Source organism: Sphaerodactylus townsendi, linkage group LG10 (assembly GCF_021028975.2).
Source record: "Sphaerodactylus townsendi isolate TG3544 linkage group LG10, MPM_Stown_v2.3, whole genome shotgun sequence".
Lineage (NCBI taxonomy): Eukaryota > Metazoa > Chordata > Lepidosauria > Squamata > Sphaerodactylidae > Sphaerodactylus > Sphaerodactylus townsendi.
In genome coordinates this window covers 7,069,575-7,094,304 of record NC_059434.1, presented here as the reverse complement: position 1 = coordinate 7,094,304, position 24,730 = coordinate 7,069,575, and the positions used below count along the sequence as shown (strand labels likewise).

At 42.7% G+C, this 24,730-nt stretch overlaps 1 protein-coding gene across 5 annotated transcripts in view; it reads left to right on the top strand.

The window, feature by feature from the left end:
• The first annotated feature begins 818 nt into the window (after positions 1-818).
• LCORL (ligand dependent nuclear receptor corepressor like) overlaps positions 819-24,730 on the top strand; it is an 88,095-nt gene continuing 64,183 nt past the window's right edge. For 3 of the 5 annotated variants that reach the window (XM_048509093.1, XM_048509089.1, XM_048509092.1), the window contains exon 1: positions 819-978. In XM_048509093.1, the coding sequence (XP_048365050.1) occupies positions 831-978 (148 nt within the window). In that variant the 5' untranslated portion in view covers positions 819-830. Of the gene's footprint in view, positions 979-2,632; positions 2,782-24,730 lie in introns of all 5 variants that reach the window. The other 2 variants (XM_048509090.1, XM_048509091.1) reach the window with 2 other exon arrangements.

Genomic DNA, 24,730 nt, shown 5'->3' with positions numbered 1-24,730 from the left:
TGCTCTATCTATCTGTTTTGTTCACTGCCCTGAGCCCTCCGGGGGAGGGCGGTTTATTATTATTATTCTATTATTCTAATAATAATAATATTATTATTCTAATAATAATAATAATATTATTATTATTATTATTATTATTATTCTATTATTCTAATAATAATATTATTATTATTCTATTATTCTAATAATAATATTATTATTATTCTATTATTATTCTAATAATAATAATAATAATAATAATAATAATAATAATAATAATAATAATAATAATAATAATAATAATAATAATAAAAAACCACCTCCCGCTCCCCACAAAAAACCCCTCTCCAGTGGTGGGAGTCAGCAGGTTCGCACCACTTCGGCAGAACCGGTTGTTAAAATGGTGCTTGTAAACAACCAGCTGTTAAATTATTTAAATCCCACCACCGGAACTGGTTGTTAAATTATTTGAATCCCACCCCAGCCTTGCCCCATTTTAGGCAAATCTCCAAGGCACGCGAACTACCATCCCAGCATGCCTCGCAGCCGGCTAAGCGTGCAAGAAGGCGGCGGGAGCGTCGCGGTGCCTGCTGGGATCCGTAGTCTCCGAATTCAAACGGACTCGCCGCTCTTTCTCGCCGCCCGGTCCCAAATTCCCCTTAGAATTTTTTTTTAAGCGGGGGGGGGCGCCCCCCTGCCCCAAGAACCCCCCTGCCCCCAATATCTGAGGGGAAAGGAGACGTCGCTCTCCCGCCCCCCTCCCACCAGAGTGGGCGGGGTCGCCCGAGGGAGGGAGGGAGGCCGTGCGCGCGCTCCCGTATGCAAATGAGCGGGCGTGAGGTCAGAGGCAGATGGAAAAGGGAACCGCCAGAATGGCCGCCGCGGCTCCCACTCCCGCCGCCGCCGCCTCGCAGTGCCGGAGCCCCCGCTGCACGGCGGAGCGCAGGGGCGTCCGCCGCGAACTCGACTCCTGGCGGCACCGGCTCATGCACTGTGTGGGTAAGGGCGAGCGAGAGAGAGAGAGCGCCGAGCGGGGCCGGCGTGAGGGCGACGGCGAGGGGGGCGGGCGGCGATGATGATGAGGGGAGCGGACAGTCCTCCTTCCCTTCCGTTGAATCCCCCCCCCCTCAGAGAGGCGCCCCACTAGCTTCTACGGCCCTGTCTTTTGTGCGCCACCCCCGGCCCCCACCTCGCAGGGGGCTGCCCGGGTGCGCGGCCCCTTTAAGAGGGGAAGCCGCCGGTGCGTTGACGGTTGGGATTTGAAGTTTCCCCCTCCCTCTCCTCGCGCCCCCCGTCCTCCGTCCCTCCCGGCGTTGTCATGGCAACGGCGGCTCTCGCTCCCGGCCCCTCCTCCTCGCCCCCTCCAGCCTCCTGGGCCGTCCTGCCTGGTGCGTCTAGTGCAGAATGGAGCTGGCGGGCGGGCGGGGGGGGGGGGCTGCTAGGGGAGGGGGGGGGTCGCCTTGTCTCGCCCTCCCAATTTCCAAAGTTTCCCGGTAACTTTCTTCGCTCCCTGCGCGTAGGGGAAGTTAGGACTCGCTCTCCTTTTGTTGGGCACCTGCTGGTGTGAATTGCCTTTTTTTGGAGGGCACGTCACCCGTGTCACAGCTACCCTGGAAAAGCATTTTCATCTGTGGGGGGGGGGGAGTGTGACCTCTTCGGGCATGATGGGACCTGGTGTCCCCCACCCCACCGCCCGGCAGCGATGGTGAACATTTTGGGCTCCAGGTTTCAAAAATTCAGGAAACCCTTAACTTTATTCCGCTGGCGTGTCACACATTGCCCCCCCCCCCAACACAATTATTTATATGGTCATTTATTTAAAAATACAATCCAATCAGGTGTGGTAGTATGGATTGTATAAGGAAATTTTTAAATAATTGCAAAAGTGATTCAGATGCAGATAGGAAGAATAGTCAGTGGTTCACCATCACTGCACTAAACTGAAGTTGGGTTTTCATCTAGGAGGGGTGATCGCTTCTGGCATGATGGGACATGGTGTGCCCCCAGGGCACTGAAAGCAATTATTTTGGGCTTGGTGAGTCAAAAATTCAGAAAATTCCTAACTGGACTCTGCTTGTGTGTCACATACACAACCCCCCCCCCCCCAAAAAAAAAGAAAAGCAGTTCTTTACACATTTATTTTGAAGAAGAGTCCAGTCATGTGAGGTGGTATGTATTGTATAAAGAAATGCAAAAATGAGTCAGACGCAAACAGGAAGAATAGCTGTTGTCGACTGGACTAAGCTGAAGGTGGGTTTTTGGCTTGGAGGGGAAACCTCTGCCCTGCTGTGACACTGTGTGACCCTCAGACAGTAGTGGCAAACTTATGACACGCGTAAGGGGGAGAGTGACTTGCCAGCCGAGCAGTGTTAGGCATTTTCCGAATGTTTAACTGTTTGCCATCAGGAATCTCTTTTGCATTTGTGATGTGTTGCTTTGGGGTGGCCCCGTTAAGGGATAGCTGATTATAGAACTAGTCATCAGGAAGCTGTTCTGCACAAGCCCAGCTACAGTGGAGAGTACTTATGCAGTTCCTTATCAATTGTACTGGGGAGGTGCAGTCCTGTCCATAGCAAGGTGCAGTCCTGTCCATAGCAAGGGCTAGAATGAGGGGATAGGACCATAGCATTTGGATTTTCTGCCTCACACACAGGAGTCTCTTGGGATGACCCTGCCTCTGTCAACACCTGCCCATTTGCCAGAAATGGAGTATGGAAATCGTTTTGACTGACTTTAGCAATGCTGTGCAACAGTTTCTGCTGGCAGTTAAGGATCTGCAGTTTGCCGAATTTCCAGGCTATGGTATGAATCAGTAATCTTGCATTATCTGGATGTGGTTTTGGAGTTTTCTTTATTTCATTCTGAAAGTTTATGGAAGATAGCATACTTGGTGATGGGTGGGAAATAAGTACACACACACACACAAATAAAGAAAAAAATACTTTTTACCTTAACATCCAGCTCTCCTTTGGAATTATGTTTGTAGGGAATAGACTATAATTATACCCACCTGCAAGGGATGGGTATTGAATTACCTTCAGACTGCACTGTTTGCATGTTCAGCTGTCAGGGGAGACAGTCACAAACAGTTGAGATTCCTTTTCTTTTGTGTATCTGACTGTTGGGCATCAAGAACTGCATGAATTCTTAAATTGTTTAGTTTTTATATGAGGCACATTGTTTGACAGTTATCAAATGAATCTCTCAAAGTCTGTTTCTGTTAATTGTTGGATTGGAATTTGCACATTGGTCAGAGTTGGTTAGAAAGACAATGGTGGATAAGTGTGTTCAAATCATCTGAGCAGGTATGTGGTAGAACCAAAGGGCTAATGTCAAAGTGCCTTGACTCTTGCTCTTTTGTGTTTTCAAAGTGGGGTTGCAGGTTTCTTGGAAGCTCCTTCAAAGTGGGGTTGCAGGTTTCTTGGAAGCTCCTTTAGTATCTTCCACACTGCAGTTACTACATACAAACAGTTAGTAATATTTCCCTCCCCCCACAAGGGGGAAGGAAAGCAGTGGTCTTAATTCTCCAGTGTACTTCTGAATCAGGCGAGGGGGCTTGCATTATCATGACTGGCCTACTTGGACCAGACAGCTAACTGTGATACTTTTGCAATGGTAATTGCTGATAAAATAGCAATATTTTGTTCTGATCTAGGTGCTGCCTGTAACATAGATCCACTGGAAGAACTGTCTAATACACTCTCCGTTCTGTTTATAAACCACTTTGACCCAATTTTCATGATGGACATTGACAAACCCCTGGGATCAGTGAAGGCTACTACATGTGCTCTGGACCCTTGCCTACCCTGGCTTCTAAAAGACCACATCAGGAAACCCTTAGTATATATTATAAATTGGTCACTAACTCAGGGCACTTTTCCTTGATTACTCAGGAGGTTATCTGTCCATCTGAAGTTTGGTTTTTTAGTAATAATTGTTTAAGCTGTTTTTAAATATTTATATGATTTTACTGTTTTTTAAAATGTTGTTGTGGCCCTGAGCCCCTCGAGGAAGGGCAGGGTAAAAATACTAAAAAGAAAAGAAAAGAAAGAATCTCTACAGCAAAACAATGAAGCCAATTATCACCATGTCTCTTAACTTGCCCTTCCTAGGCAAGGTGACAGAGATCAGTAGGAGACAAAGTCCAGGTCTTCTTGGATAACTCACCTGCCCTAGACCAGTGATGGCGAACCTTTTTGAGACCGAGTGCCCAAATTGCAACCCAAAACCCACTTATTTATTGCAAAGTGCCAACATGGCAATTTAACCTGAATACTGAGGTTTTAGTTTAGAAAAAATGGTTGGCTCCGAGGTGTGTGTTACTTGGGAGTAAGCTTGGTGGTAGTCGCTGGCTTTGCTTTGAAGCAACCGTGCAACTCTTCCAACGGGTGAATCGCGACCCTAGGAGGGCTTACTCAGAAGCAAGCCCCATTGCCAGCAACCGAGCTTACTCCCAGGTAAAGGATAGCTCTTTTGTTCTTCGCATGAAAATCAGTGGGGTTTAACAGTGCTTAACAGGGTTATCTACACTACAATAAACTAGGTCTTAGGTTTAATGCTAATAATCGAGCCCAGCGGCCCAGGCCAGCCTAGATGTGGGGGGGGCACTCTGTAGTGTGCCCACAGAGAGGGCTCTGAGTGCCATATCTGGCACCCATGCCATAGGTTCGCCACCACTGCCCTAGACCCTTTTTCGTCTGGTTTCAAGTTGGGCTTTGAGATAGAGATGGCTTTACTGGCTTTAGTTGATGACCTCCATCTAAACATAGATGTCTCTTCTGGATATGTATGCTCTCTTTGAAACAGTAGATCATTCCATCTAGTTGAGGCGTCTGGATACCAAAGTAGGCATCGGGTTATGAGTTGGACTGATTCAAATGATACCTCATGGAGTAAACCCAAAGAATTTCCATTTGAGACCAGCCAGCACCAGTGTGGGACCTCTCCTGCAGAGTCCCAGAGCATGCAGTGCTATCCCCCATGTTCTCCAATCTCTATGTAAAGCCCTTAGGCCAAATCATTCATAGTTTGGGGTTGACTCTCATCAGGATGTAGAAGATGCCCAGCTCTAGATACCTTACCCCAATCTCCTGGTTATACAGTAGAGCAGCGGTTCTCAACCTGTGGGTCACGACCCCTTTGGGGGTCAAACGACCCTTTCACAGTGTCACCAAGACCACCGGAAAACACCATGCTTCAAGACAAAATTTCTTTTATTTGTAATTAGAAATAAATATTTCACAATAATTGTTTTTGTGGTTAATCACTATGCTTTAATTATGTTCAATTTGTAACAATGAAAATACATCCTGCATATCAGATGTTTACATTACGATGTATAACAGTAGCAAAATTACAATTATGAAGCAGCAACGAAAATAATGTTATGGTTGGGGGTCACCACAACATGAGGAACTGTATGTATTAAAGGGTTGCGGCATTAGGAAGGTTGAGAACCACTGCAGTAGAGGTTGTAAATTGCTGCTTGACTGCTGTGGTTAAATAGCTAAGAGTGACTGAATTAAAACTAATTCCCTGAAGGCAGAAGAAATGGTGGTTGGAAAGGTGAAGGACATTGTGCTCCCAACTTTTGGTGGGATTCAGCTGACACTTGCCAACTCTGTTAAGAGCCTCAAAGTCATACTAGTCCCAAGTTGGTGAAGAAGCAAGTTAATGCAGTTTCAAAAAAAGGCTTCCATCTAATTCAGCCTAGTTTAAAAAATAGCACTTACCTTGATATGATTGATCCGGCCACCTGAATGTGTCCAAACAACAGACCAGGTGAAGGTGTTTATTCCCCTTTGGATGCCGTTAAAATGTTGTTATAGGCAAGGTTACATTGATATTTATTAACAGCACTTTAATTGCCTTTGTAATATATTGTTAGGAAAAGTATTTGAAAAAATCCAATGAACCCTCTACACTGGCTACGAACAACAATATATCACAAAGACAAAGTGCGGATTTAATAAGTATCAATGTAACTATATATATAACAACATTTTAACTAAATTGTATCCAAAAGGGAATAAACACCCTGTGTATAGCGTATCAAGCATCCAAGAACAATAAGAATATGAAGCATGTGTCAAAGCGCATTCTCTAGGACAAGTACTAGAATCTTGAAAACAAGAATACATTCCTCATATCATCATAGGTGGGTACTCTGTGGTAATGTGGTGGATTGCCCACTTCATCAGTGACGCATTATTCTTCCTTGCCCATGACACATTACTCTCACTTGCCCATAAAAACCTGAATCCATGCCATGGTGACATTGAAACTAGAATTCTGCAATGCATTGGTCTGCCCTCAAAACCAATTAGGAAACTCCAGCTGATGCACAGTGTCACATCTCAGCTATTATCACGAGCTAGGCAGAATACGCATATTACCCACATTCTTCAGTCACTCCACTGGCTGCCCATCAGTTACTAGTCACAATTTAAGGTATTGGCTGTCACACACAAAATACTTCATGGCATTGGATCCTCATATCTGTGAGAGCACCTCTTCCCCTGTTCTCCACCATGACAACTTTGCATATCTTAACAGGGCCTTCTGCAACCTGCAAATGGGCAAAAATCAACTAGCCATATGCATGCCTTCTCTGTCGTGTCCTCCACCATGTGGAGTGGTCTGTCTGCCTGAGGCTGTCAGAAGGCTCCCATTTTTCTGGCTTTTTACAAACTATGGAAAACTGAATTATTCCATAGGGCTTTTCTACACAGGCAATAGGGTAGCACTGTACTGATTCACAAAGTTACTTGGACAAATTATTTACATCTGTGGTCTGTAAAATTGTGTACAGCTTGCAGTAAATTGGATTCTACTATGTAATCATGCGTCATTTTATGTGTCATGTCAGCATTTATGGTTTGCTTCAGTTCTGGGTCTTTTAGTAGGTTTGTGGCTGGTTCTGCAACCCAAATTCTATTCCATTGTTTATTGGCTATCCTATCCTTTTTATTGTTTTGACTCACTATGTGAAATCTGCCTTGAATCCCAGTGAGAAAGACAGACTATAAATAATGTAAATAAATAAAGTAAATATTTTCTCAACGTGCTAAGGGAGTGGGGTGCACATCCTAGCTTTCAGCTTGCATAATTGCTGGGTCCAGTATACAATTATTAATTTTATGAAGAACATAAATAACTTGGACATGATTTCTCCTTGCACCAGCAGAAATGGCTAGAAAGTGATACTAGGAGTTGAGAAATAGAACCTGTTCTCACCTAGAGGGAATATCCAGGTAGTTGCTGATTAAAACACATCTCTTGGTTAGTGAGATGTCTGCAAATCTCTCTTGCTAAATATTTCTCCCAGTTTCATTCATTGTATTTTTAAACAATGAGTCATTATTTGATATGCAACTACTGTATTTTCAACTGCCATATGTGTTTGCGTTAGAAGTTCAGTAGCCAAGATGTGGGTCCCTGGATGATGAACATGTAAGTAGATGTTACAAAAGCATTTTCAAATAATTACTTGGTCTTGCATGTTAATTCACTAAGTAATCACAAATATGTTTCTTATTTGACCATACTCTAATATGCTACGAATTATAATAAAAGCTTCTTCACAAACATAACTTGTAGTTGGTCTGTGGAAGTTCAGGAATCACAGTAAGAAACAGTGTTTTTGAAGAATAACTGTTGAGATCTTGTTATGGATATACTAGCACAGTGGTTCTCAACCTGGGGGTCGGGACCCCTTTGTGGGTCGAACGATCCTTTCACAGGGGTTGCCTAAGACTCTGCATCAGTGTTCTCCATCTGTAAAATGGATAAATGTTAGGGTTGGGGGTCATCACAACATGATTAAAGGGTCGCGGCATTAGGAAGGTTGAGAACCACTGTACTAGCAGGTTATGTCAGGTATGTAAATCCTTCGTTAGTATTCTTAGAGTTTTGCCTTCAGGAAACAATTTCTACATCTCCCAAGGAGAACCTGTTTATTGGCAGAAGAGACTGCTATAGTCATTCCATGGTACATACAGATTGTATATTGGGTCTTAAGACTTCTCTCTTCAAAGTGAACAAGAATCCTCCAACTACATTATATTTACTTTTCCTGGGACTAGTTAATTTAGTGCCACTGTTTAGATTTTAATTGTATTGTACTTATGCCTTTTAGATGTAGCAAGCCACTTTAAATGCCCCTTAAGGCAGGAAGACAGCGTGTAAATGATTAAAATGACAAACATTGCAAGAGATCATCTAAAAAGCCAGAATCAGAAAGCTGTTTTCTGGCACCTCGTTTTCCTATTACCAAAATTCTCATCAAAGAATGCTGAAAATTGTGTGGTATATAGAGGTTCTGAGGATTGTGGTGTGACATTTAAGCAACAGCAGTCTGTGAAGGAAAGTTCACATTGGATGTATCTGCAACCAACTGGAGATGGCCAGATGGTGAGGTCAGATCAGAGCACCTTTACATTTTTACAAATTGTGGTAACCACAGAAACTTTGATTGCAATTTTAACTTTGTAATTTATTCTCCATTAACCAGGCAGCCACCAGAAAACACTCTATCTGCCTGATGCACACCCACTTCATTGCCAGGAGGGGGGGCACAAAACGGGGACTGTTATGAAGATGTCAACTGATGAGTGCCCACACACGCGTGCTCACACAGAGAGGAGAAAGTGATCCCTCAGGCACCCTGGGCTAAGATTCTGTAGGGCTTTATAGGTGAAAACCAGCACTTTGAATTGTGTTCAGAAGCAACCTGGAAACTACTGCAGATAGCTCAGTTCTACTACAATATGTCTCTCTGGCTGACAACAGCAAGTAATCTGGCTGTTGCTTTACAAGGCAGTCACACTTAAAGCAGATTGTGATATATCAGGCTGGGTATAATCAGTACATGGATGACTGGCCAGACTGCCTTTTGATCAAGAGCTTCAGTTAGTAAACCCAGTTTGGTTAAAAAACATTACAACTTACATGCCATAGGAAATGTCAGCCTCAAACTGTAACTTAGATCTACATATCATATTCTCCAAACTGTGAACCTGCTCCTAAAGGATCAGTGCAATTCCCACCCAGAATGGACTGATATTGCAGTCCTCAACAGATTTTTATGGGATGCTGACATTTTCTACTTCTACCTGGATTGATCTTTGGGGACAATCCTTCATCTATCTCTCACAGAAAGATAGAACCTTAATGTTTAATTAATCCGCAGCCATGTCGACCTAGACCTTCTTGGTATTGAAAGGAAGTGGTAGGGGACCAGGAAAAAATGATGAAATTGGAAGGTTTGAGTTTTGAAAAACAGATGGATGGAAAAGAATTCCTAGGTGACCCAAACAGAGTGCAGTCAAAACTGCTCTATTAGCCCAAGGGATTCCAGAAATACAGGTGTTTTTATCTATAGTGGACATTTTGGAAAAATCAGGGGGTCTGAATTTTTTTTAAAAAAACCCAATTAGTGGGAGAGAATCCTCAAGGGCATCTGAGCAGAATACATTTAAAACCACAGTGATAGCCTGGGGGATTCCAGAGATACAGGTGACTTTATCTGTGGTGGCCATTTGAACTTCTTTTCTACAGCGGAAGCACACTGCTTTTAATTACTTCAAACACCACAGAACTACCTTTTTATCTATCTACAGAATGTAGCAAATTACTACCTCTGTCAAAAATTAAGGATCTCTTTCACCTCATTTTATTCTGTTGAAAAGAAATGGAGATGGGTGTCATCCACATATTGATGCCACCTCACTATCTCTTAGCTACTCACTATGTCTTTAGCTACTCCATTTTTCCTCTGCACCATTGTGTTACTTTTGTTTCTTTTTTCTGCTACAAAGTAGTCTCTACCTATCTCATTTCCCTCTCGCTCAGTTTTCTGTCGCCCAGTTTCACCTCTACTTCTTAATGATGCTACAACATTAGCACATAAACTATTCATGTTCTCAGCATGTTATGCTAGTGAAAGCACGGGTATGCTGGTGCCATGCATCATGGCCAATTGGCTGGAGCTGGCAAGAAAAATATTGAGCTAATTCCACTGTGCATACCTGGATTCCGGGAGGGAGGGAGGGATCAGTGCTGATGTAGTTACTCAGCCATTCTGCCATACCCCCCAATTTTTATTGTTTGAGAGAACTATTGATTTCCACGTTTGCCTTATTTACAGTGCTATGAATAGTTATTGATGTTCTGGTGTATGGTAGGACAACACTGGCAGACTCTAGAAGTGTGATAATTGACAATCCAAGGACTGTTCCTATCCTCCAAAGCAGTCATCAGTGGTGGGATATGCATTAAAACCAGAGATGCTGTCACTTTTTATTTATTTGATTTTTATCCAGATCTCCCCCACAGTGGCAGACTTGGAGCGGCTCACAATAATAACATCATTATAATAACAATAATACACTAAAACAATAATATGCTAAACTACTTAGTCCAGCCACGGGTGGAATGGCTCATAAAGCCCCAACCCTCTCTCCTAAACAAATTCAATATAACTAAATAATAGAAAGGAAAGAAAGGGAGACCAACTAAGATGGGGACATGCCTGTTGCTGTCCCCAGAGGAATCTCTTTGGGTTCAACACAAAAAGCCATGTTTCTTTCCCATTTTTCTCTTCCTTTTTTGAATTAGTCTGCTTTAGCACCATTTTCTGTTCCTTCATTCTAAGTTGAAATGAAATGTTAGAAAAGGCATACTTTGTTTCGTCCTAATCAGTTGATTCACAAGTAATTGGGAACACCAGGGATCTTGAAAGTTTCTAGTAGTTCTTTTGATGTATCATTTTGAATGTTTATTTTATTGGCTTTATATCCTGTCCTTTCCTGTCCAAAGGCCGGCTCAGAACAGCTTAAGCTGTCATTGGATCTTCAGGTCATGAAACTCCTTTAGGAGGCTGAAAAACTGAAGCTGGAGTTCCCAACTTTTTTGAGCTTCTAGTCACCTTTGGAACGTTGTCATAGGGTGCAACCACAGAATGGCTGCCATGGGCGGTAGAACTATCCCCAAAATGTCAGGGAATGGGGTTATACATAGCCCTAATCAGAGTTTCAGACGAAGCTCTCAAGCAGGATGCCTTTAAAATGAATATACTGTTTAAAATATGTTCTTACATATACACACACAGCTTACTTTTTGTCAGTCATTGCAGATCCTTGTGCTACAATGGCAGCTGCGTCCAAAGCAACATTTTAAAAATTTGCTCAACCAAGAAGCTGACTCCTTCCAATTTCTAAGAACACTTGGCAGGTTCCAGGGAAGGTCTCAGTAGGCACAATGGCACTAAAGTAGTAATTATTTATCTTTCAACACTTGCTTTAAACAAGCTGCTTTCAGTGTAGTGTCATAGTAACTGATACATCTTCTTTCTAGCGTTGTCCCACTAATGCAGGGTCCGCTGCTCTGATTTTTAAACGCCACTTCTCCCAGTCAAACACATTGCCTGGCTGTAGGCATGTAACTTTCAGATCCGTATTGATGATATCTTGCCATCGTTGCTTTGGCCATCCAAGTGGCCGCCAGCCAGTAACCTCAGTGTGATAGGCAATGCTGACAACAGTGTCCAGGGCTGCTCGTCAGACATGGCCAAACCAGTGCAGGCGCCTCACTTTCATTTTTGCCTTGATGGGTGTGATGCCTCATTCATTCATTCATTCATTCATTCATTCATTCATTCATTCATTCGACTTAATAAACCGCTCTCCCCCGAAGGGCTCAGAACGGTGTACAAAACATTAAATAGCAAAAAACAAAACATCGAAGAACATTATTAAAATACATAAAACCAATAAAATCAGTAGCAGATTGTTGTCGGACCATGTCATTGGTGATGTGGTCAAGGAGGGATACACCCAGTGTCCAGCAAATCATGCCTGTTTCCATGACGTTGAGTCATCACTCAGCCGCTTTTGTTCCAGGCCAGCACAGAAGGATTTGGTGGCCATCATCATTACGTGTTCCATAATCAAGGCCACCGTGGCAGTTGTATCCATCTTTGGCCTGACAGACGTGGCGATTCAGGTCACCACAGATCATGAGTAAATCTTCTGCAGGGCACAAGGTAACGAGGTCATGTAGCTCCTGCCAGAACTGCTCTTTCCCCTTTGTTGTGCATCCTGTCTGCGGGGCATATGCAGAGAAGACTCACTATTGGCGGGAATTATGTCAGCCATCCAGCATCTGAGTCTTATCAGAGCAATCAAGTTGGTCCCTCCAGGAGAGCGGGGGTTGGGAGTTTACTCCCACTTCTTCACTGTCCCCAAGCAATTGGGGGACTGGAGAGCCATACTGAACCTTTGTTTCATCAACCGTCCTATTTGATTGCTGAAATTCAGGCTGGAAACACTTAGCTCAATCACCTCATCTCTCCGGCACCGGGATTACATGACATCACTAGACCTGACGGAAGCCTATCTTCACGTCCCCATCCATCCGTCTCACAGAAAATACTTTTGTTTCACCTTCGCAAATCAACACTTCCAGTTCTGAGCGTTACCATTCAGCCTGGCAACCACTTCTCGAGTTTTTTCCAAGGTCCTCCTTGGCCCATCACTCTGCTGAGAGAAAGGGGGATTCACATCCACCCCTATCTAGATGACCTGTTCATCAGATCTCCCTTCCGCGAGCGCGCCATCCAGGACGTGGAAGAAGTTCAACGGGTGTTAGGCTTCCACGGTTTTCTGATCATCATTGCAAAGAGCAATCTAGAATCCTCCCAGAGGATGGAACATCCGGGAGCAGTCATAGACTCCTCAAGAGATACCTTGTTCATTCCATGGGACAAAGTTCTTCAGATACAACGCCTGGTCAATGCAACCATCTCAGCCAAAAGAATGACTCTCCTCTAATTATCCAGTCTCATGGGAGTCTTCATATCAGTCATAGATCAAGCACAATGGGGCTGCCTCCATGCACGACCTCTTCAACAATTTCTGCGACCTTTCTAGAGGGATGTTATTCTGAAGCGAACAAGACACTCTCACTTACTCCTGGAGTACACGGCAGCCTCAGATGGTGGACCTCATGGAACCTCTCAGAATGCGGCAAGGTGTGTCTTCACTTTGATTGTCTTCAGTTGTTCACCGACGCAAGTCTGCAGGGCTGGGGGGCCACACTGGACAATCAGTTTGTCCAGGGCTTATGGTCCCATCAGTAAGCAAAACTTCAAATCAACCAGTTGGAAATCAGAGCAGTGATGCTAGTCCTCGCTCATTTTCAACAGTTGCTCCAGCATCAGCATGTATTAATCAGGACAGACAACATCTCAACAAAGATGTACATCAACAACCAGGACGGCTCCTGCTCCTCCAGACTATATCAAGAGGCCTCTTGCATCTTCCACTGGGCAGAACATCAACTGCTATCCTTGGAAGCCATTCACATCCAAGGAACACTAAACCACAAGACAGCACATCTCGGAGTGGGAATGGAAGCTAGATCCAGCAGTGTTCCGGTCAATTTGCCAGACATTCGGGACTCCGGTGGTGGACCTGTTTTCCTCCCGGGAAAATGCGCAACTCCCACTCTTCATTACTCAATATCACCATCCAGCAGCATACTCTTCAGATGCCTTAACAGCACTTGGGGCACCCCAGCTTCTGTACACCTTTCCTCCCTTCCCAGTGATTCCCAGAGAATATGACTGGAGGGAGCAACGGTTATTTTGGTGGCTCCGTGTTGGCCGAGGAGGCTGTGGTTCTCTACCATCCAAGAGATGTCTTCAGCCACACCTCTACAGCTCCCAACTGTTCCAGAGCTCCTCTCCCAGGGTTCAGTCCAACATCTGGACCCCACATGGCTCAACCTGAATGCATGGTACTTGAAAGGCTCCAATTAATTCATAGAGGGTACTCTGAAAAGGTCGCAGCAATTATGTTAGCTTCTAGAAGGGTGTCAACTATTAACATCTACAATTCCTCTTGGAGAACTTTCGTTAGGTGGAACTTTCGTTAGGTGGAATAAAGATTACAGCATTGACCGAGAACACCCATCAGTTCGTGAGATCTGGTTTTGAAAAGGGTCTTTGCAGCACCACCTTACATCGGCAGGTAGTAGCCCTGTCGCCAGTATGGTCAGCAATACGAGGGACACCGATATCCCAACACCAGGACATCATGCATTTCCTAAGGGGAGTCAGGCTTTCCCAAGCTCCGGTAGTGCACAGATTCCCATCTTGGCGTCTTTATTCAGTCCTAACGGCATTGACTAAATCACCTTTCGAGCCGATTCAGACTATCAACTTAAAATGGCTTAGGATGAAGGTACTGTTCCTGGTAGCCATTACGTCGGCAAGAAGGCTCTCCGAATTAAGAGCTTTATCTATCAATGCTAATTTCTGCATTTTTCACACCAATAGGGTGGTTCTGCAAACAGACCCAACGTTCCTTCCAAAGATTAACTCCAATTTTCATCTCAGACAGGAAATTATCGTTCCTAAGCTTTTCCCAAATACAGTTAACCCAAATTGGCACAATTTGGATGTTAGGAGGGCTCTCAAAGCCTTTATCATTAGGACAGAAACTATCCGCACAACAGAAAGTCTGTTCATCAACATCTGGGTGCACCTATGTCCAAAGCGGCTGTAAGCTCCAATCTGAAATCATGCATTATAGAGGCCCATAAGGCCATTGGCCTTGCCATACCACAGGGTGTCACAGCCCACTCTATTAGGTGTGCAGCAGCCAACGCAGCACTTAGGAGGCACACTTCTGTTGAGGAATTTTTTAGGGCAGCCACATGGTCTTCACCATCTTCCTTCATACAACGCTACAAGATTCAGGTCTTCACCTCTGTCGAAACAGTCTTTGGTAAGAGAGTGCTAGAACACATATTTGGGGACTAGGATGGACCCACCTGTTATTGCGGGACACTGCTCGTGGAGGTCCCATCCAAGATATCCTCCGCCTCCAGGAGAATAGTCCATTGGCTGTTCACTGTGAAGGGCCCTTCTCCTAGTAGGCTACGAGGACATCTTGGCTCTCTCTGGTTCATCGCTAGTCCCCCTTTTCTGTTCACACACTATTCCCATATATTATAGACTGTTTACACTGTTCTGTGCTTTTCTCTTGTTATTGTTCTCCCTGAGCCTAGTTCCTAAAGTTCACAGTTGTCACTTCTGGTCATTTTTTTTTCACATTTTCGAGTTGTACACTGCTTTGACTGGCTAGAATATGGCCATCGAACTCCTGCAGAAAGTGACATAAAAGGTTTTTCCTGCCTCTCGCTGAAGGACAGCGAAACATCCCATCCAAGATGTCCTCCTAGCTTACCAGGAGAAGGGCCCTTCACAGTGAGTAGCCAGTAGGCCGTGTCACAAAGTTGTAAGGTGGTTTAATTATCTGAAAAAAGTATGGTTTGATTATGCCCAAGCTTTCCCAACATTGTATCCACAGTGCAATGAAATCCAGTTATTTGAAACAATTTTGTAAGATGATGAACGTTCTAAAATTAAGAATTTTTAACAAAAAAAAGTCACTATAAACTTTCTGCCCCACATTTCTGGTAGCAGGTTATTGCAAGCGTATACATGTGTACTTAGGTTCTGCATCCATTTTTGCTGGTGTTGTTGGTGATGGGAAGGCTATGGAGAAGCTTATAGAAGAAAGGGCAGAAGCATGGTGTGGTCAATATATCTAATTCTCAACCTGGCTAAATTGGAGAGTACCTACATCCAGAAATTGAAGCCATGAGTAGACAAGGCAGATCTTTCTACAAAACTAGAAAATACTCCCAAGTTTTCAGAAAAATCTGAAATCTTTAAAAAAATCATTGGGAGGTTAAACCCCCCAAAATAATGGAAGCAGCTCATGTAGCTTTAAGAAACAAATGGGACTTGCTAGTCAACCCTAATAATATAGTCAGCCTTTAAGCCTTGGTTTCAGTTATTAAAGGAGAGGGTGTTGTTTTGTTATTAAGATGAAGGTAGGGGCAGGGCTCTTTTTGCTTTTGAGGGAGGACTCATTGGGACTAGGCCCAGAAACATACTAGCAAACTTGAAACCAGATGACTTCCAAGACACACCCAGGCCTAGCTGCTTGCTATAGCAGCACCCCGCAAGCCAGTATGGTTTAGTGGTTAGAGTTTCAGACTACAATTTAGGTGTCTAAGGTTTTCCTGGATAGAGAATGCCAGGAAGAGCTATCCAATAAGGAATGTTCTAAATGTGATGAAACATGGAAAGGATTAAAAAAATGCTATAATAAAGTTAGATGTCTATAAAACCTTTGATACAGTTAGTCATAAATATTTATTCCAAATAATGGGACAGACAGGATTTGGAAAGGGTTTAATAGAGGTATTAAAAGAACTATATAAGAATAACAAAGCAAATATCAGGATAAACAATGGATGGTCAGAAGAAATTAAGATAGAAAGAGGAGTGAAACAAAGATGTCCGCTCTCTCCATCACTATTCGTAGTAGCAATGGAATACTTAGCAGGTAGAATTAGGAATAATGGTAGGATCAAAGGCTATAAAATTAATCAAGAAGAAATAAGGCTAAATCTGTTTGCAGATGACTTATTACTAATAACAGTTAACCCTGTAGAAACTTTAAGGCCCTTTCCGCACGGGCCAAAAACGACGGCCTGGGGGCGGTAAAAACGCCGCCCCCAGGCCGCCATTCGCACAGGTGGTGCTGCTGCAACGCAGCAGTGCCGACCTGACTGCGCTCCCCCTCCACCAGGGCGGCGTCAGGCCGCCCTAAACAACAACCCTTTAAAGGGTTGTTGTTGAGGGGAAAGCGTCTTCCCGGCAGCGCAGTACGAACCGCACCGCCGGGAACACGCTGTTTCCCCTTCCCTTTCCCATTTACCTCTCGTGTCGCCGTCCTGCTGGCCTCCTAAGTCCCTCCCTCGCTGTCCTCCAACCCCTGGAGGTCGGAGGGCAGCGTGGGCGGGGCTGAGGAGGCCCACAGGACGGCGACACAAGAGGTAAATGGGAAAGGGAAGGGGGGAAGAGGCGGCTCCATGCAGAGCCGTCTGCCGGCCTCTCCAGAGGCCGTCCGCATGCCTGCATGCGAACGGCCTCCGCCTCCACGCCGGCAGAATTCTTGCCGGCGTGGAGGCGCCTGGGGGGCCGTGCGGAAACGGCCTTTGAGAATTAAAAATAATATTAGATGATTTTCAAAAACATTCTGGTTTGGTGGTAAATATGGAGAAAACAGAAATCTTGGGAATAAATATAGAAAAGAAAACACTAGGAAAGGAAATGGTGAAGAAGAAGATCAAATATCTAGGCATAACAGTAACAAATAAAAAGGAGAAGATGTTTAAATATAATTACGAAGTAATATGGAAAAAATAACAAAGCAACTAAAGGATTGGCAAGGAAAGAATCTATCTATTTCTAGGAGAATTATGGCACTTAAAATGTGTATGATGCCAAAACTCTTCTATCTATTTCGTACTTTACCATTAGAGATCAAGAAGAAACAGTTTGAAGAATGGGATAAGAAAATTAAGATATGGGTTTTTAATCAAAAGAAACCAAGGGTGATGAACAGAATAGTTTATATGTCTAAAAATCTAATGGGTTGGGGACTCCCAAAACTACAAGAATATTATGAGGCATTTCAAATAAAAAGTTTGATGGGAATCCAAATAGATAAAAAAGATAGATGGATTAAATTTGAAAATGAGATAAATCTGAATATTGGTAGCTTTGGAATAAACTCAAGTTGTTCAAAAACAGAGGCCCCTTCCGCACACGCAAAATAATGCATTTTCAAACCGCTTTCACAACTGTTTGCAGGTGGATTTTGCCATTCTGCATAGCTTCAGAGAGCACTGAAAGCAGTTTCAAAGTGCATTATTCTGCATGTGCGGAATGAGCCAGAAAGACAAAAACTAATAGGCCCTCGAAAAGTGATATCGGAGATTTGGGAGAAATGGAAATGGATGCCAGGGATTCTAGACACGGCACCAATAGGGAGCATGGTCAGCAAGAAAAGAGGCCAAGTAATAAGATCTCTGCATAAACAAGGATTACAAAAAGTAGCACATTTGTATAATGAAAGAGGAGATTTAATAACGTTTCCACATCTTATGGAGAAAGGAGGTACAGAGAACTGGTTAGTACTAAGAGGAATTTGGAAAAAGATAAAAGTCTCCAGGATAGAAGGAGATTGTATAATGAAAAATTGTATAAAAACATATGAAAGGAAAGGAAAAATGTTAGGAGTTTTATATAAATACATGGCAGTAGAAGATCAAGAATTTATGGTACAGAGCTGTAATGGAAAAAAATGGCAACAAGATGAGAGTAAAAGACATAAGATTCTATAAAACAAATAATAGACAATATAAAATAAAGATAAAAATAGGAGAAATATGCTAAGAATTGGAGAAGAAACTAATATTAAAATGGTATATACGAACCACACCCCGAAACAGTAGGCATATATAATAAAATGTGGACTCAGCCGAGAATGTTGGCATTGTGGGGATAAAAAAATTGCAATTTACATCCATATGTGGTTACAGAATGTCCAGAAGGTACAAAATACACTGTGGGAAAATGTTACAATGTATATGGAAAAAATATGTGAATGTAAAAAATAAAGATGAAATATAGATCCTATTATTTATAGGGCATACTGGACTATACAATAAATAGAACAAACAAAGAATTCTATTTAAACTTACTTATGATCAGAAGCGGACCCATGCAGTAATATGGCATTAAGGTGGAAGGATACTAAAAAAGAATCTGGACAAAATACAGAAATGGTTGGAATATATATGGGGAACAGAAATACAAAGGAATTAGAAATTTTTTTGTACATAATGTCAAAAGAAGGCAGCCAAATATGGCAAAAGAGAAAAACTCAAAAAAAGATATGAAGTGGATCTGGACTGAATTCAAAGAGACTGGTTAAACGAAATTGGAATCACAGAAGAAAACTGGAAAAGAAGATTAGAAAGAATGAACCTGCTGCTGCACATTTAAAGAAGAAAAGAAGAAGGGGGAGGGGGAAAGCGGGTAAAAGGATATGGAGGATGAAACATAAAGATGTATAATATAAATCTGTAACAATCCAAAATATCAATAAAAAATTTTTTTTAAAGAGAATGCCAGGAAGAGTGAAGGAGGACAGGGTGAAGACAGGAGGGCCGATAAAGGTAGGTTGATGGGTTGGAAGGAAATAAGCAAGAATCTGCGAGACAATTGGGGTTCTTATAGAAGGGAAAAGAAACATTAAGGTGGGGAATGGAAAATGAAATGCACCCCAAACAAATCTTGTGGCCATCCCAGCAACATTGGTGAATCTGCTTTTGAAGAAAAAAAAAACTAGATCCAGTTGATCCATCCTACTAGTGCCCACATTTTCCATTCTTGGGTAATATGGTTGAGAGAGTGATTGCAGAAAGCTTCAGAGTTTCCTGGAGGACACATTTCCCAAGGGAGACCCATTTCAGCCCAGTTTCTAACCTGGTCCTCAAAATGCAGCTGGATCGAGGTGGGTCAATGCTGCTGTTATTACTTGAGCTTACAGTAGCATTTGACACAGTCCATTGTGATCTTATGGCTCGCTGCCATTGGGATTCATGAGACAGCCTTACAGTGACTGACCTAATTAAAAAAATTGATTATGACTTGTTAAAAATGCATAAAACAACACCTGAAACTTCATAGTCACAATACAAAAAAAGGGGACTTCTGATTTCTTCTGCAATGATTATAATTATCCTTAAAGTTTACCACTTTCTCCTTGGTTACAGCCAAGTAAAACATTAAATCTTAAATGCTATCCCTCAAAAGATTGACACCTTTTTTCTGATATAATTAAATCCCTAATCTATACCTGAAAACTTCAAACCATCAATTCATTTTTTTCTGTCTTGCATAGGAAGTCCATCAAAGGTTTACAATTTTCAATAGTTTCTTTTCTCGAATCAACGAAGCAAGTTCAGCCATTTCTTCTAATAGCTTCACTAACCGATCTTCTGTAGTAGGTATAGATGAAGTTTTCCAGTTTTGTTCATATTCTTGCTGCTAATGACATGTATAGAAATAAAATTCCTTATTTTTTTCAAATTGTCCATAAATCCCAAAAGGTACACCTCTGGTTTCATTTGAATATTAGTATGAATATTAGTATTTAAAATCTTCTGGAGTAATGTATGGATTTGTGTCCAAATTTTTTTAACCTCCTTGCAAGTCCACCATAAAAGATAAAATGACCCTTTATCATTCTCCTGGAGGCGGAGGACATCTTGCTGGGTGATTATACACCCCATTCTCAGGGAGGCAGGAAATAGTATTTTGTCACTTCCTGTCTCGTGGCTCTCACTCCCTGTATTTTTCCTGCCTCGACAGGGAGTGCATGGACTCTTTAAGGCTCCTTAGCGTTGTGTGTTATATCTCTCTTTGTTGTTTGTGTGCCTTGTTGACTAATTTTCTCTTCTCTATGTTAGCCTTGAGGCACGCAGTAGGGCTGGGAGGAGGTAGATGGGGTTTTTCTCCTACAGGAGTCTTCCCACCAAAACTTGTTGCCCAAGATGGTGGAGCGAGCCTTTTCTCCCCCGAGGGAGACCTTTTTTTTTCTAAAACGGCTGCCAAGGCCAGAAGCTAGGTGGAGCAAGCTCTTAAACAGGGAAAACTTGCGGTTAGCAATGCCTCTTCCCTCAGCAGTATGGAGACCGAGCTCTTAAACAGGGAAAGCTTGTGGTTAGCAGTGCCTCTTCCCTCAGCATTATGGAGACGGACAAAAGGGTTGTGGTTAGCAGTGCCTTGCCTTCAAGCCGGATGGAACTAGATGTTTCCCAGCGATGCAGGCAAGATTGTGACAGGGCCAGGAGGGCAGGAAACACTCGGACATGGAGGCACAGCCTCTTTTACTCACAAGTAACTCTACTGATTGGCAATCATTCTCCCCTCTGGTTTTTGCTAGATTTGTTAGAACACACTGTTAGAGAGAAGGTTGAATCTTATCACCTGAATAGGGCAGCCAGATCTACTGTCTGATCCCGCTCCAAGTCTTAACCCAGATCTCCCTCCCCATTGCTTAGTGCAGTGGTGGCAAACCTATGGCACTCCAGATGTTCATGGACTACAATTCCCATCAGCCCCATGCTGGCAGGGGCTGATGGGAATTGTAGTCCATAAACATCTGGCGTGCCATAGGTTCGCCACCACGGGCCTAGTGGTTGCCACAGAGCTATTTTCCAGGATCCTCTTAGGTTCTGGGGGAGGAGGAGGTGGTCTTAGGGGGGGAAGAATGGCAGGAATCTGTATAACTCTTTTCTGAGTCATAGGAAGTCCCAGTTGCAACATCAGAGCAGTCCTTCCGCTTTTAAACAAGAGGATATCTCCCTGTTCATTGCCAAGACGATTTCTGCCTTAGGTTTGCAGGACCCTGATGATGCTCAGGACCCTTCTGGGTCTTTAGGATCAATGAACAAGCCAATCAAGGGATATCCCAAGGGCAAGAAGGAATACTTCCCCTAAGAGGATGTTTGCTAACAGACATTTCCCCTCCCATAATTTTTTGTGAGGTGGATTAAGAGAGAATGGGCCAACCCAGCTGCTACTAAAGAAAAAGAAGAGTTGGATTTATATCCCCCTTTCTCTCCTGTAAGGAGACTCAAAGGGGCTTACAAACTCCTTTCCCTCCCCCCAACAACAAACACCCTGTGAGGTAGGTGGGGCTGAAAGAGCTTAAAAGAACTGTGACTAGCCCAAGGTCACCCAGCTGGCATCTGTGGGAGTGCACAGGCTAATCTGAATTCCCCAGATAAGCCTCCACAGCTCAAGTGGCAGAGCAGGGAATCAAACCCGGTTCCTCCAGGTTAGAGTACACCTGCTTGTAACCACTATGAGACTGCTGCTCTCCACTGCTAAAGGCGTTATGTTGTTCCACATTACATAAACAAAATACTCCAGGTCCCCCTGGTGGTTGCCCCAGTGATGGCTCTTTAATCTGGCGACCTTATCTCAAAGGATGGTGAGAGTGACCCCAAAGAGTTAGTTATAAAAATCTATGCGATGTTTAAAGGTGGTTTAAGCCTCCCCAATGTAAGACTTCATTATCAAACCGCCGGCTTAATGTGGCTTAAGGAGTGGTCAAGCTTGGAGGAATCTGAGTTGTTAAATTTAGAAGGGTTTGACCTGATAAATGGTTGGCACACATATCTGTGGCACAATAAAGTCAAAATTCATAGAAGTTTTGATGATCACTATATAAGGAGAATGTTAAGGATAATATGGGAAGAATATAGAAAATCTTCAATAATCGTATCATATGTTCTGGTGCAAACTTATCCAGCATTTTAAAAAGCTTATTTTTCACAGCTATGTTTTCCTCCATTGCCTCCACAACAAGGTCGGTGCCGTGTACTACGGAGACTGGATCGGCGCTTGTTGCCAGGTTCTTTAAGACCTTCAATGTATTGAGCCCCTTCCTCAGGTTTGCCTGCAGAGTTCTTCTTTGCCATCTTTTTCAGACTGTGCTCAGTTCCTTTCTTGGATTTACTTAATATTTCATCGGTTTGATCCACCAGTATTACAGTGTGGCTGGTTGCTGCAACAACTGGGGCAATCCCGGCACCCATGAAGCCGCCTCCGATCACCGTCACATGCTGCACCACCAGCTTCTTGGTGGACGCGGAGTGTACGAGCTGGTGGGTGGCAAAGACCATGGAGAATCGGAGCTGCAGGGCGAGCCAAAGAGAAGGCATAGGCCCAGCCTGAGTCAGGAAACCCAGCTGCTGAACGAGGGGTGGGGGCTCCTATTCAAGACCTCCTACCTGTTTCCCTCTTCAATAATCAAAACCCCAAGGTGGATTTCCCCACAATAAGCGGTGGTGTTAAGACCTAGGTTTTGAATTGAGAAATGTGAATTGTGGGACACTTTATTTAAAAGTGAGAAGTTCCAGATAAGAGGAGTACAGTGGAACCTCGGTAATTGTCGCCTTCGGGTTTCGCCAGTTGCTCCCGGCTGTTTTTTTGCCTCGGTTTTTGCCGGGGGCCTCCAGTTTTGGCTATGCCGTTTGCGTAAATTTACACTTCATACATACATACATACATACATACATACATACATAAGCCTTTATTGGCATAGTCAGAAGCAAATACATAAATCAGGAGCAAATACATGAATACATGATAGATAAAAAAGGCAAAAGGCCCCACGGGGAGCACAACAAGTACGTTCTGAGAATTCTCAACTATCTCCACAATGAAATTGGCGACCTTTTCACAAAGACCAGGGTCCGAATTATTTAATAATAGAGATAACCTAGTCAGATCAGGCAGCCCAGATTGGAAGAAAAAATGTGATTTGGTATATTTAGATCTGATGTTATCAAATCTGGTGCAGTGCAAGAGTTGGTGAGTCAGGGGTTTCAATCACACTAAGTTTGCAACTGCATAGTCTTGCAGATTTTTCTAAATTACTGAACCCACTCTTTAATAGGGCAGAAAGCATAATGTTAAATCGCGCAATGGTAAGGGCTCTCCTTGCGCGTGGGTTCGTTAAAGTATGGAGGTAGTAGGCCATATGTGTCTGCTCAAATGGAATTAAGAGTTGTATTGGAGAGCAGGTTCGTTTGGCTGCTAGCTGTAAATTTGCAAATTCTAGATCTAAAAGCCGATCTCTGAGCTTATTGTACGCTTCTGAACAGGACATAAATTTGCTATGCTGTTTGCGTAAATTTACTATGCCATTTGTGTAGCGCATGTGCAAACGGCGTAGCTTCAGTTTTCGCCAGTTTCGGTTTTCACCGAGCGTCACCAGACAGAATACCAGCGAAAACCAAGGTTCCACTGTATGTAGAATGTTGTTAGATAAGGATTTAGAAACAGAGTAAACATAATGTGATAGTATGGGCTAAAGAGATAGGTAAAAATATAAGTTTGGTAGAATGGGATTCTATTTGGAAAAATTTGGTCTTCACGCAAAACATTGGTTTGAGGGAGAATTTTTTAAAGATGTTTTATCGTCATCTCTACCCAGCTAAATTGGCTTAGATGTATCCAACCAATGGGGATCTTTGTTGGGGATATCTAAAGGAAGTTGGCTCTTATGACCATGTCTGATGGAAATGTAGGAAAATAAAGCAATTTTTGGCAGGATATTTATGAATTAATGAAAAAATACTTAGAACTAGTGTTAATTTTAGGAGCTAATTATTCCTATTGAATATAATGGTACTAAGTTCTAATTTCAAATATAAAAAACTATTATTATATATGACAACAGCTGCGAGGGTCCTGATAGCCAAAGGATGGAAGAAGGAGAATGTCCCACAAATTAAGAATTGAATGAACAAATTGCTGGAGTTCACCGTACATAAATTATCTAGTTTAATTAAAAGTAATTGTATTGAAGAATATGTGGAAGAATAGCGACCATTAATATGTCTTATGGAAAGCAGGACAGAATGCTCAAAATTAATACAATATTGTAAATGTTTAAAATGTGATCTCCTCTTAATGGAAAGAAATTAAGTTTTATGTTTTAAGGAATAGGAAAGAAAGAAGTATTGAATTTTGGAATTGTTTACAATTATGTAAATTGTTGATTTGAGGTTATTGAAAACTTAGTTGGAAGTCTGAAAAAGGAAAGAAAGAAAAGAAAAATTGTTTAAGGATTATTTAACAATAACTTGAATAAAAATCGTAAGAATATTATGTATCAAACCCACATAAGTTTGGCAGTGTTTTGTTAAATGTGGAAATAATGTTATGGTTTTTTCTTTTATGTAAAAGTTGTTAGTTTATATTGTTATTTTAACAATGTTAATAAAGATTTCATAAATTAAAAAA